At 40.4% G+C, this 14,280-nt stretch overlaps 1 protein-coding gene across 5 annotated transcripts in view; it reads right to left on the bottom strand.

Moving 5' to 3' along the window:
- The window catches only part of KCNQ5 (potassium voltage-gated channel subfamily Q member 5), a 509,367-nt gene that overhangs the window by 145,343 nt on the left and 349,744 nt on the right, over positions 1-14,280 (bottom strand). For all 5 annotated transcript variants that reach the window (XM_065400732.1, XM_065400734.1, XM_065400737.1 and 2 more), the window contains exon 2: positions 2,643-2,733. In XM_065400732.1, coding sequence (XP_065256804.1) covers positions 2,643-2,733 — 91 coding nt within the window. The remainder of the gene's footprint in view (positions 1-2,642; positions 2,734-14,280) is intronic.

Genomic DNA, 14,280 nt, shown 5'->3' with positions numbered 1-14,280 from the left:
TCCAGCAAACAGGAATGAACCAGTTTAAGTTTTAGTTTGCTCCTGGACCTTATACATTCTCCATGAGAAAGCCACAGCAGGAACTGTAAAAATTTCTTATCACAGGCCCTGTTCTTGCTACAAACACATAGGGATATTCTATAGAAATGTTGGCTCAGACTACTACAACTAATATTAATGCCTCACAGATTATCCATCCACTTCTATTAAGATCATCACTCTAATATACAGCTGTCACAATTTCTACATTCTGAATTGTTCAGGATCATATGAGAGACAGAGAAACTCTAAAATCCAAACAATAGAAGGGGTTGCAGGGTTGGACAGTTACACACAGTAGTCCAAATCAGTGAAGCTGTGATGATTTACACCAGTGAGGATCTGGCCTATATGCTTAAAGCTTATGTACAGATCTCAGTGGACCTAAACAGATCGCTGAGAGTAAATGTAGGACCCCACAAGGGTGTTTTACAGTGACATTTCAGGGTGAACTCATTGCAAACAGAGACTGACTTAAGCAGGGATCGGCAACCTTTGGCCCATGGCCTGCCAGGGTAAGCACCCTGGCGGGCCGGGCCGGTTTGTTTACCTGCCGCGTCCGCAGGTTCGGCCGATCGCGGCTCCCACTGGCCGCGGTTCACTGCTCCAGGCCAATGGGGGCGGCGGGAAGCGGCGGCCAGCACCTCCCTTGGCCCGCGCCGCTTCCCGCCGCCCCCATTGGCCTGGAGCGGCGAACCACGGCCAGTGGGAGCTGTAATTGGCTGAACCTGCGGACGCGGCAGGTAAAGAAACCGGCCTGGCCTGCCAGGGTCCTTACCCTGGCAGGCCATGGGCCAAAGGTTGCTGATCCCTGGTTTTTAAGAGTAGTTGAATAGTTACATTAACAAAATCAATTATAGGATGCCCAAACAAACTCATTACAAAGGTGTTGCTCAAATCAGTAAATAAGGGAACAGGATCTGAATGCTATCTGAAATCACTAAAGTAACTGCATTGGAAATTACCATGCATCAATTAGCCTGCCCAGTCCTTAACTACTTAGGAACTGTTATGATGAGAATCAGTAATGAGCACATACAGTGATTGCCATCAAAAAGTCGACATTCGTCAATAGTCGCTATGCAGTGGAGCCTACCTAACATGCTGCAGTTTGTGTTCTTGGAATACAAAATATCCATGGTAACTCTGTGATGTCTGGTGACTTTTTAAATTAACACCATTGTACCCCCATTGGCTATCATTGGCTCAGCACGAAGGGTTTAGAGGCCAGAAGGGAACATTGTGATAATCTAGTTTGACCTCCTGTATAACACAGGCCATATAACTTTCTCAAAATGATGCTTGTTTAAGATAGAGCATATCTTTTTGAAAAATATCCTATCTTGATTTAAAAATTGCCAGTTATGGAGAATCCTCCACTACCCTTGGTAAGTTGTTCCAATAGTTAATTACCCTCACTGTGAAAAATGTGTACCTTATTTCCAGTCAGAATTTGTCTAGCATCCGCTTCCAGCCACTGAATCTTGTTATATGTTTAACTTTTAGTCTGAAGAGCACTTTATGGATTATATGCTCCCCTGTAGGTTCTTACAGACTGTGATCAAGTCATCCCCTTAACCCTCTCCTTGTTAAATGAAATAGATTTTGCTCTGTGAGTCTGTTTTCTAATCCTTTCATCATTCCTGTGGCTCTTCTCTGAACTCTCTCCAGTTTTGTCAATATTCTTCGTGAACTGTGGACACCAGAACTGAACCCAACATTCCAGCAGCGGTCACACTAGTGCCAAATACAGAGATAAAATAACCTCTCTACAGAGTCACCTCTTTATGAATCCGTTACACATATTCGACCTTTTGGCCACAGCATTGCCACCTGGGAGCTCATATTCAGCTGATTATCCACCATCACCCCCAAATCTTTTTCAAAATCATTGCGTTCCAGGATAGAGTCTCCCATCTTGTAAGTATGGCCTACATTCTTTGTCCCTAGATGTATAAGTTTACATTTGGACATATTAAAACATGATTTGCTTGCACCAGTTTACCAATCATAATAATGTTAAGCAGTTTTCTAGATTAGATTCACTATACTTAAATCACAAGGAAAAGGAAACAAGAGGAAAATACAATAGAAAAGCACTTAATGAGAAAGTCATGAAGCTACCCTACTCTACAGAAAAATTGCCATTAAAAAGTCAGTATTTACCAACAGTTAACACATTGGTTAACACACTGGTATCTAAAATACCAAAATTATTTCCTGTTTTAAGTATAAAGAAAGATTGTAGTAGCTCAGTGTCTCTTGTCAAAAACTGACTTTAAGTGACAACAGCAGTATCAAAGGTCTTTCTTGCTTTATCAACCAAGCTGCAGAAGAACTATTAGTAGTGAAGTATGGCAATTCTCAAGAGGAGAACAAAGATACAATCATGTGTTTGTTAACATTTCCTTATGTAGAATAAGTCCCAAAGGAAATGGTGATCCTGTCAATTTTTTGTTTATGATGGGCCTATTTTGATTCTTTTACCTTGTTGATGAATTTTTTTTTAAAGCATAAATTACCTTACTCTGTCTAAAGTGAGATGGAGTTTAACATACTTAATGTGGCTGTGAAATTGTCCTGTATTCATAAGTTTCACTTACCAGAATGAAGAGGCAACGAGAGGCAAGTTTTGCGTGCTCAGGAATGGTAGAAAACACTGACAAAATCAAGCAACCAAATACAAGAAGAAAACTGAAAAAGAAAAGAATATTAAAGAATTAAGAACACTGAATAAATATGTCCATTGATTCTGCATTTCACAAATAGGCGCATTTCATAAAATGGCACTATATTATCTTAAGTAACAAAGGAATTTTGGTAGAATTATATATAGTATTTACAAGTTTCTAAACAGCAGTATAATAAAGGGTAATAGAATTAAAGGAAATAACACAAGAATCTTTCTCAGTGAGATGACTGTATATGCATGAGCTATCTCTTGGTGCTCCAATCTGGGAAATATATCCATTCTAAACTAGTGTCTAATGCTGGGTGATATATATATATATTTTTTTTTGGACAAAATGTTTTTTTTAATGGGAACCCCCCCCACAGATTTGGGTTGATCAAAATATTTTAAAAATGTGGGTTAAATTTGCCAAATTGTTTCAGGGCCACCCAAAGGATTCAGGGAGCCTGGGGCAAAGCAATTTCGGGGGCCCCTTCCATAAAAAAAAAGTTGCAATACTATAGAATACTATATGCTCGTGGGGGCCCCTGCAGGGCCGGGGGCCTGGGGCAAATTGCCCCATTTGCCGCCGCCCTCTGGGAGGCCCTAAATTGTTTTGGTTGAAAAAAACAATTCTGAAAAAGTCAAACATTTTGTTTCAACATTTTTGAACCTGAATATTTCCACTTTGATTCTAAATGACTTTTTGTTTCAAATTTTACTTCCATTTTATTTTTATTTTTTGGTAATGTAAAAAACCACCCCCAAACGAAACCAAACATTTTGTTTGTTTGACCAAAACATTTTTTTTCCTGTTCAGCCACTGTACCCAAAAAAAAAAAAAAAAAAAAAATCATTTATTCACACAGCTCTACTAGTCTTAGGGGTTTCGAAGAACAACAATCAATTAGGCTTTTCCATAATCTGAAAGATCCCTTAATGTTTGCCACAAGACTTCTCCATTGCCACCTAAGGTAGGTCAAAGAGAGCAAAGTCACAGACTCTGTGTCTCACTGCCATGTATGGCAATTGGGCACATCCCCTGATGCTATGACTGTAAGGTGTCTTTTTAAAAATTATCACATTTTGAAAAGAGAAAATAAAACCTGATGCAAAATCCTCATTAAGTATTTTTCCACTCAAAGAAAGGAAAGATCTATCTTGGCCACAAGCTGACTATTCAAGTCAGAGCTGAATATTCACAGACCAAGATTCAAAGAAGAAAACTATTACATTTAATAGTATAACAAAATGATGGCAAAATTGCAGGGGAAATTTGGATTGCCATTTCCAAGACATGGATTTCTAGCGGACAAATCAGGCAGGCCCTGCTTACTGCACATTATGAGATTTTGAACAGCAGTATATTCTGAGATTTTTTTTATTGCAGATGATACAGGAAAAATTTAGAGTATATGTTTAATTGAGTTATATGTCATATCAAATTAATGTATAAGAAGCTAATGATATAGTATGTCTGAGCCAGTATGACCTTAATGATACAGAAAACTCTCTACAAAATGTATCCAAAGTATAACAATAAGTTGACTTTTTTATAAACTGGTTGATTCACAAAAATAATTTGCTATATTTTTCTTTGCAATTTGGTTATTTTTAAGCAAAATGCTGTATTAGTATTTCTAATATGAAATTTTGTATTGCATTTTAAGTAGATATTGAATAAGAGTCAAATTCTGAAGTCCTTACTATGTTAATACTCAGACCCTATTCCAGAAGAATTTCCATGGAGTTTTGCCTGAATACAGTCTGATTATTAACAGAGTAAGAACTTCAGGATTTGGCTCTGTAGAAGCAGAATAAATAACATAACTATGATTCATGGAGAGACAAGGTGGGTGAGGTAATATCTTTCATTGGACCAACTTCTCTGAGTGAGAGAGACAAGCTTTCTGTCCCCCTCACCAATAGAAGTTGGTCCAATACAAGATATTACCTCACCCACCTTATCTCTCTAATATCCTGGGATGAATACAGCTACAACTACATTGCATATGACAGATGGAGTTGTATTGGATGTTCTGGGGACGTAATAAACCAGAAGAATAAAGAACAGGAGTACTTGTGGCACCTTAGAGACTAACAAATTTATTAGAGCATAAGCTTTCGTGGGCTTAATTAAAAGCCTTCTTTTTAAGAACCTGATTGATTTTTCCTTGTTTTTAGATCCAAGGGGGTTGGATCTTGATCCACCAGGAGTTGGTGGGAGGAAGGAGGGGGGATGGTTAATTTCTCCTTGTTTTAAGATCCAAGGGGTTTGGATCTGTATTCACCAGGGAATTGGTGAAAAGTTTCTCAAGGCTTCCCAGGGAAGGGAATTAGCTTTGGGAATGGTGGCAGCGGACCAGATCTAAGCTGGTAGTTAAGCTTAGAAGTTTTCATGCAGGCCCCCACATTTGTACCCTAAAGTTCAGAGTGGGGATGCATCCGAAGAAGTGGGCTGTAGCCCACGAAAGCTTATGCTCTAATAAATTTGTTAGTCTCTAAGGTGCCACAAGTACTCCTGTTCTTTTTGCGGATACAGACTAACACGGCTGCTACTCAGAAGAATAAAGTTCAAGTAGTTTGTGTAGCCCCACAGTAGAATTTATAGGGTCATATTCTCCCTCCAAGTAGAGTAATCAGGAATAACGTCATTGAATCTACCAGACATCTGTCTGTATAGATGTTTATAGGGCATTGGCTATCATCTCTGTAGTGTCTGCTCATCAGTTGAATTACACTCACTGCATAAACCTAATGTGAGTGAGTGGAGAATCAAGTCCCCTGCCTCTGCTTCAAAATTTGCCTAACTGTATATCTATGAATACACCCTGGCTATTGCTTTCTACATTCCTATATTGGTTTTACTTCCCTTCCCCTTGTTGGAAATGCACTTCTCCTTCACTTTATCTGTTACTGCTGCCCTCAGCCTCACCTTCCTGTTGTCAATTTTCCACCTTCATTTTCCTCTTGTGGTCTACCTCTCCATTTCTATGTACTTCTCCTTTGCTCCTTCTCTAGGGGCCTGGTCTTTGCTACTGACGCAGTTGCTGCTGGAGCAACTTTCCCCTTTTACTCTGATGGCAGTTACTAGATATTTGGCAAGCAACAGGCTAAACTGTAGTTCTGAATTAGGAGTATTTTTCCGCTACGCTTAGCACTGTAGTCCCCATGTTAGTCTCAGGCCTGGCTCCAGGCACCAGCCCAGCAAGCAGGTGCTTGGGGCGGCCAACGGAGAGGGACAGCACGTCCGGCTCTTTGGCGGCAATTCGGCGGCGGGTCTCTCAGTCCCTCTCGGAGCGAAGGACCAGCTGCCGAATTGCCGCCGAAAACTGAAGCGGCGGCGGTAGAGCAGATCGCGATCGCGGCTTTTCCCCCCCGCCCCCCCCCCCCTGCTTGTGGTGGCAAAAAGCCTGGAGCCGGCCCTGGTTAGTCTATATTCACCTATACTGAACACGTCATTTTCTGATCTTTGGTTGCAAATTGATGATTGTGACCATTTGTTGTACTAAATGTTTTCCTTTAAAGCAACAAACCTCAAGTACAGATGCAATTCCAGAACATGGTCCAAATGCAATACTGTAAAGACCTTTAGGGCATTACTTTCTTAAATGACCAGTTTCCATTTTGGGTATTGTATGACTTTAAGCCTATCCGTTAAAACAAATAAGGGAATCTAGATGAGTTACGAGATTGACAGGACTAGAAACACAAGCCCTCTATTTATACCCAGAACTAGTTCAGCACCGGTAAAAAACATCAGTTCTGCAGATTGACCAATGTACCAGGGCCAGCTGCCTCCCAAGCACCCCTTCATGACCAGGGATGGCGCTGCTGCACCCTGCCTCAGTTTCCCCTCAGCGTCCTCAATAACTCACAAAAAGCTTTCACAGGTGCAACAAAAACAGCCCTTCTTGGGGTCTGGTTTATTAAAATAAAGTTCCAAATAATTCACGCTGTCCTGAAAGTCCCAAAATAATTCAAGCTGCCACTCCTAGGCCTCTCCTACTTAGAGTCTGGCTCCGAGACATCAGCAGGCAAAACCTACCCTCTGCTGCTCCCCTGTTGTTTCAGGGTCCCATAAAGAGCCCTGTCCCCCTACTTGCGGGCTTCTTACTATGTGTTTTGTATTTATAGCTTTCTCTGGCTTCCAGGCCCAAAATTTTCCCCTGATCAAGGGTCTCCTGAAGGAGCCTTCTGCTCATTGCAGCTCTCTCAGCCTCTGCCCCAGCTTCCTCCCTGTATCTCCAGTTCCCTTCTGGCTCTTTATAGAGACCAGCAGCTCTCTATCAGGCCCCCTGGAGAGGCTGTTAGTGAGGCACAGGTGGCCTGGACCAGTTCCCTCTTAAAGGGCCCAGTCCACCCTGCGACACCCAGCTTACGTGTTTTGTTATACCAATGAGAGTGCATGGAGGGTGCAAGGCAGGGACAAATCAATTACTCAAGATGCAAGGAAGATGTAATGATCATATGTAGTTAAGGAAATTCTTGCATATTCTAGGTGTTTTCCTTAAAACATATGGTACATGAAAGGGTCAGCATTGGCCTGAGGGACCTATGCCAGGAATAATGAGGAAGTTTATTCTGTGTGATCCTTACTTTGCTACTAAGAGTGCTAATTAGGCTGGTATTTTTTGTTATGCAAACACCTGTTCTCTAAGGACTTGTTTACATGGTGCAGCAGTGTGCTCTGTAGGGATGTGATTTCTAAAGCGCACTAATGTGCTCTGCACTAATTGGTCCACGTTAACCCTGCTGGAGCACACTAAAAGTTCTCTAATGCACTTTATCATAGTGCTGTTTGAAACAGTGCTTGAAGCACACCAATCAATGCACAACATGTTAGTGCACTTTAGGAATCACACTTCTGTGCAGCTCACTACCCAATCAGGTAGACAAGCCCTAAAAAATGCATCAAGACAACAGCTCACTTCGTACAACCATAAACTGGCTACAGCCATAATTTAAAATGACAGACATTTGGGCATTACACGTACTAGTGCTTATACTGTTTTGCTAAGTTATCATCCTCAATACTATTGATATCCCACTCTTCTGTGAACATTTGTCAATCACATTGTATTACAGCACTCTGAAAAAGGACCCTGCATAGGGATGCAGGGTTATTTTGCTGACTCATCCTGCTGTCAGGTGCTTTAACCCTGCATAAAGATACAGTGCAATTAATACTGAGTTACACAGGCAGGAAGATTCAGTCAGTTCCCCCAGGGCATGAAGGGGCTTACAGCCTCTCTCGGGGCAGAGAGAAACAGGGCCTGGGACAGAGGATGTTCTACTGGGAAAATAAGCTTAGCAGATAGTCTTAAATATATATTTTTAATTGTTGTTTGAGTTACAAATAAAGCCAAACCCAAGGAAGAAAGTACAAGTTTGTTTGGACTCTAGAGAGTACAGGCAGAGGTATGCAACTTTTCTGGACTACACAAGCCGTACTGGCATTCTAAAGTAATAGAAATGAAGGATATAAACAATAATGCCACACTATGCATCTTTTCACACTGAAAATCATTTTTAATTAACCACTTCACTGCTCTTCTGCTACATGGTGTCCTGTGTTTACCGATATTAAGAAAACCTGGTGTACAAGCATGATACACACTGGGATTTTTTTCATATTTGTTCATCAAATATGAGGAAACACCTTTTTAAGCATTTAATACACTCACTGAAAACAAATTCCACTCTGAAGATCAATTCCAAGAGGAACCTGCACATAAACTGTTTTCCGAAGTATAGAAAAAGCAAATATTTGAGAAGCAATAGAATTTTATTAGACATGCAGAAGGGCAAAATAGCCCATTTCACACACGCAGCCAGCAGGCAGTTTTCCAGCCGCCACCACAACCCCCCCAAACCAATAACAGATATATATTTCAACCTACAGAGAGTGACATTCAAGAGGCAAAAATCCACCACATGCCCTTCTTGCTGTCTTTATTTAGGTAAATCTCCCACTGATATCAATGGAAGTTTTGCCTGAGTAAGCACTTCAAATGTGAACCCACTGTAATTACATCCCACAGCTGACAAGACTATTCTCTGAGCTGCGGAAGCATTGGCTCTCTTTGCTAATAGCACTCTTTGCTAATGTCTACACTTAAGAGCTGCAGCGGCTTCTCCTGTCGTAGGTACCTCCCCAAGAGGTGGTAGCTATGTTGACAAGAGAAGCCCTCCCATCGACATAGCGTGATCTACACCAGGAGTTAGTTAGGTCAGTATAACTGTGTCACTCAGGGAAATGGATTTTCTACAACCCTGAGAGATGTAGTAATATAAGTTGCTTAGACCAAGCCTAAGACACGTCAGGGAAGGCAAAATAAAATGGACTGAGGACTTATGGTAACAGGATGTGATCTCCATTTGCGGGCTCTGAGAGGGAGTTTGGGTGCGGGAGGGGGCTCAGGGCTTGGGCAGGGGCTTTGGGTGCAGGAGAGGGCTCAGGGTGGATGCTTATCTCAGGCTGCTCCCAGAAGCGGCCGGCATGTCCGGCTCCTAGGCGGAGGCGCAGCCAGGTGGCTCTGTGTGCTGCCTGCGTCCACAGGCGCTGCCCCCGCAGCGCCCATTGGACGCAGTTCCTGGCCAATGGGAGCTGCGGAGCCAGCACTCAGGGTGGGGGTAGCACATGGAGCCCCAGTGGCCCCTACGCCTAGGAACCAGACATGCCGTCTGCTTCCGGGAGCCGTGCGGAGCCAGAGAGCCTGCCTTAGTCCCACTGCGCCACAGACTGGACTTTTAACGGCCTGGTCAGCAGCGCTGACTGGAGCCGTCAGGTTCCCTTTTCAACCAGACGGTCCGGTCGAAAACTGGACACCTGGCAACCCAATCTTTACTACTGACTCAGCTGTGCACTGCTCTGTCTATGTGGCTGACGTGCTACCAGGCTAATGTCCCTACATTCCCTGTGCCACTGGTGTCCCCTCAATAAACAGTCCCTCCAGGGAACCTGGGTCCTCTGACTCCAGTTCCACTGACCATGATACATTACCTAGGTGAAACTTAGAGAGAATGTCTGATGAAGTCTTTGCAGTGTTCCCAACAACAGGAAACAGCAAAAGAGTCACTTTAAGGCCAGGTAAGGTAGAAGTATTCAGAACCCTGCAATAAAATGTATAAGAACTTGTTTTCATTTACTATGCATTGACATACCCCATTTTTACATTGATGGATGAAGTACAGAATAATGGATCTGCATGAGGACTTGCACAATCATCTTGTACACCTTATATGATGAAAAAGGAACTTTCAAATGCCAGTATTTGAATTGTGTTCTGTAATACATGGAGCTGGAATAGCGAGGTTATGCTAGAAATGCTATTGCAGGTGCAGGACAGACAGACCAAAATGCACTGTAATTATATTAAGCCTCTAGTGGTTCAATCTGGACCATATATTGATTCAAGCTGAAGGAAACAGATGGTCTAGTCTCTCATGCATTTACTTTCAGACAGTAAAACATATGCCTTAGGCAGCAAGTTACCGTAAAATTATTCAGCCACAGCTATAGTGTTGTATTTTATCAAAAGCAGCCACTTCCATTTTGTTTCAGCAGAATAAGTTTTGATGTAGACCCTTTCATTTTATTTCCTTTCTTCTGAAAGTACATACTAAATGGAAAAAGGGGCAACTTATGAAACATAATAGAATCTCAAATGTGTTCATATTTGTTCAAGCAAGCTCTCAAACTTTTTGTGTTGGCTAATTAGGAACCAGTAATTCTGCATTTATGTAATTTTCAATAGAGCTCTCTACTTTATCTTGACATATTATTGGTGGTTTGTAAATCCACCCATGCTCAACTTAAAAATATGCTTAAACATTAGCCAGATAACATCACCATATAAATGAAATGGGTACTCAGTGTAGACCTTTAAAAGCTAATTCGCTACATAATTTAGTACTAACATTAAAATAATCAGAAAATAAAACATCTGTAAACAGCTTTACTACCTCTTTTTTGAAACAATAAAAATATATCTGTTAAAGCGACATAATTAGATCACCAAAGTTTATGTTCAATTATTATTCAGGGTCTAATATAAACCCTATAAAAGTGAGGATACTCAGAATTATGGTTGTAACTGTCTTTAAATCACTCTATTTTCTTAGGTGGTGCTGCATATTGTATGTGGTATGCAAGATGAACAAAAGTTTGAAAACTCCAGCAATCCTTAGCTATAACAAAGTGTTAAATTCTGGTCTCAGTTACATTGGTATAAATTCAGAGCTAATTCCATTGTTCAGAGAATACACAAAAGTAACTTAGAGCAGAGTTTGACCAGTGGATTGAAGAATGGAGTTCTGGCCCTAATTCTGAATGTCCTTTCTTTGAGGGTTTAAATGAGACCTTAAATTATCACCTGTAAATATATATATTTTAATTCCCTCTAGCCTTGTAATATGTATGCAGTACCCAACTAGCCAGGAATCTATTAATTATTAGATCAATTCTGTATATGATCCAGATTTTTAAATGTGGATACCCTAGGACCTGATCCTGCAAAGTGCTGAGTTGAGGGCCTCCAATACCTGCTTCTACCAAAGTCAACAAAGGGTGCTGAGTGCTTCCAAGGAGGGGCTCAGCATCTTGCAGGATTTGCCCTCCAAATGGCACTTTTAGAATATGGTTTGGTATTTGTTGGATGCACAAAACCCACACTTTCTGGCATCTGATGGATAACTGCACATATACGTACCTCCTTAGTTACACAATAACTAATTTAGTGCATGCAAATGTGGGTTTTGTTACACATGCAAATGGTATAATAGCAGATCAGACAACAATGTTTGAATATATGGCCCTATAAGTTTGCCACATCCAACCCAGCTCCAATTATCACCTTGTACACAGAGATAACATGATGTAATGAGGGATAAGCAAGACAACAGTAAGGGAAGATAAAAGTTGCACAGTTACTTAGCAAGGGCTCTGTTGAATGATGCACTCAGGAGTGTGTGACTATTATTTTGGGGACTGGTTGGGAGAAGATGTTACCAAATGGATCTCCTAAATGGCTAATTTTATGTAGTTGTTGGTGCTGCAGTTGATATAATGGGTCTGAAGTGGACATGGAGCTGTCTTACTGGGGTATAAGGAAAATGCTCAGATAAATGCTTTTAGTTTTAATGCATTGTGTTGTTTTCAAATCAAAAGTAACTCTTGTCCAAGATAGCAAATGGATGGGCAGCCTACAAGCTCAAGAATATTTTATAATTCTTTCTCAATCTGCTTTTTTGTAACTTAACAATTACTTTTTGAAATACTGGAAAAAAATGTATGGTTAATGGGAGACAGTAAAGCAAAGGTGACAAGTTTCAGAGTGGTAGCCGTGTTATCTGAATCAGCAAAAAGAATGAGGACTACTGGGTTTTAGCCCACGAAAGCTTATGCCCACATAAATTTGTTAGTCTCTAAGGTGCCACAAGTTCTCCTCATTCTTAAAGCAAAGGTGATACAATCAATTACAATGGAATTCATGAAGCCTAAATCTCTCTCTACCATTGTACACAACCAGCCATTCATTCTCCATATGCAATCCTTGAGCAAATAAACACATACAAAGCACCATGTCCTCACTGCACTCCACAATGAAAAGAATATCCTTGAACGTTAATTTATTAAAGATCTGGACTAGATGGGAAAAAAAGTAAGCAGAGAAAACAAACTAATTTGCAGACTCTGACGTGTCATGGACTAGAACAATATACTCTTTCTAAAAAACTCATGAAAAGAAGCTTAATAAGTGATCACTGTATCAAATAGCTTGAAAAAGGTGAGGATGTTGGACAACCAGCAGATGCAAGAAAATCAGATTTAAATCATACTAAACATATAGGATGATCTCCCTCTACACTGAATGAGCATATCAGGATCCCTTTCACACAGCTAATAAAAACACTGGAAGGAAGGAAGTCATTAATACATTTTATTTTATTTTTTCATTTGGCCATTGGGTTTGGGACTGATGCCCACAGGAAATGGGGGGCAATTTTAGTTTATGGCTTTAGTATATTGTGAAGCTGAGAATAAGACAGAAGAACATTTTCAGGGCTAGAGCAGCAGATCATTTGTCAGAACAAATATCCCAGAAAACATGCCAGGTGGAGAGTAAGAGATGGACAGACATGCAAACAGAACAGTGGGGAAGACATGGCTAAAATACAAATAGTTGACCCCTAGTTTGATAAGCAATACTAGCCAGTATCAGCAGAAAGTTCAACAGCTTTAACTTTTATATGATTTAAGGAAATTACTTTTCATAAGGAATTCCATTTAATTTCTGGCCTGAAATTTCTCATTTTATATAGTCACAGGAGTGTGCACGCAAACACAGATGCACGCATACACCCCCTCACACGCACGCCATTAAACTCCCCAACTGGCTTGTGTATAGGAAAAAAAATGCTCTCAGGCTGGGAGCCAAATTAGATCCTGGAGCAAATGTACACAGTCAACGTAGGGATGACGGGAGAATCTTAACAGTACCAGTAAGTCCCACTGCACTTTCTAATATCACTGACAAGTAAATTCTCTGAGGTCAGTTGAAAGAATGTCTCCAAAAATAATGATATGGAATAACAAGCTCCAGGATATTCAGAAATAATTGAAAGTGAAAACATCAACTAGTACAGACCTGGGAGGGGGGAGATATTTACCCAGGTCCTACGGTATCTCCCTTAAAAAGTAATCTTTTCAATGTTTCTTTAAAACAGATAATGCAACTGCTGACATGGTGGAAAATAATACATTTTAACAGTTTTGATAATGCAAGCCATGTGGATTAAATTTTCCATCATTTATAGTTTCAATGTGACTTGTTTATGCAAGAAAATGAGATACGACAAAGGTTATGACAATTTGTTAAAATTGTTTGACAAGAGTTGTGTAGAGCATAAGTGCTCTCCCATAGAAAAAGGCTCATAAATTTATCCTGTAAACTTTCATTTAAAATGACTTGCTCTTTAACCTTTCTATGACTATAAAGACCTGATTCTGCACACCCTCTTTGTATGGAAAGCCCACTGAGCTTGTGCATGGAAGATCTATAGGATGGGGCTCTTAACTCTCTTAAAACATGAAAATACATATACTAGGACACTTTAAATGGTTTTTGTGTGTGTTATGAAAAAAATAAAATTGTGACAAAATCCTATTTTAGAAGCTTGGTTTTCTGGTTAATTAACTGTAAACTTTTGTAGAAACCCAGAACTTTTGAGAATATTAAACTTATGCCAAAAAACAAGGTTTTGCTGCCGATTGAACTCATCACCATAAACTGAGTTGAAAAGTTGTTTTTGTTTTTGTTAGGCTCTGACATACAGTTTTATTCAGACAATATTTCCTTGTTAATTTATATATTGTGCATTCACTGCTCTAAACATTAGAACAGAACAGAACAACAATTCACATGATATGAAAGGGTTTAAATTAGCAGTGACACAAAAGTTTGTAGACCTAAATCGATCATCTTTGTTATATTTTTAGTGAGAAAATGAACAGTCAGTGTCTGCCAACTGACTGTGTTCCAGGATTAGCTTATTGTATTTGGCCT

Source organism: Emys orbicularis, chromosome 3, assembly GCF_028017835.1.
Source record: "Emys orbicularis isolate rEmyOrb1 chromosome 3, rEmyOrb1.hap1, whole genome shotgun sequence".
Lineage (NCBI taxonomy): Eukaryota > Metazoa > Chordata > Testudines > Emydidae > Emys > Emys orbicularis.
Note: the sequence above shows the minus strand (reverse complement) of the source record. Positions and strands in the feature narration are given on the sequence as shown.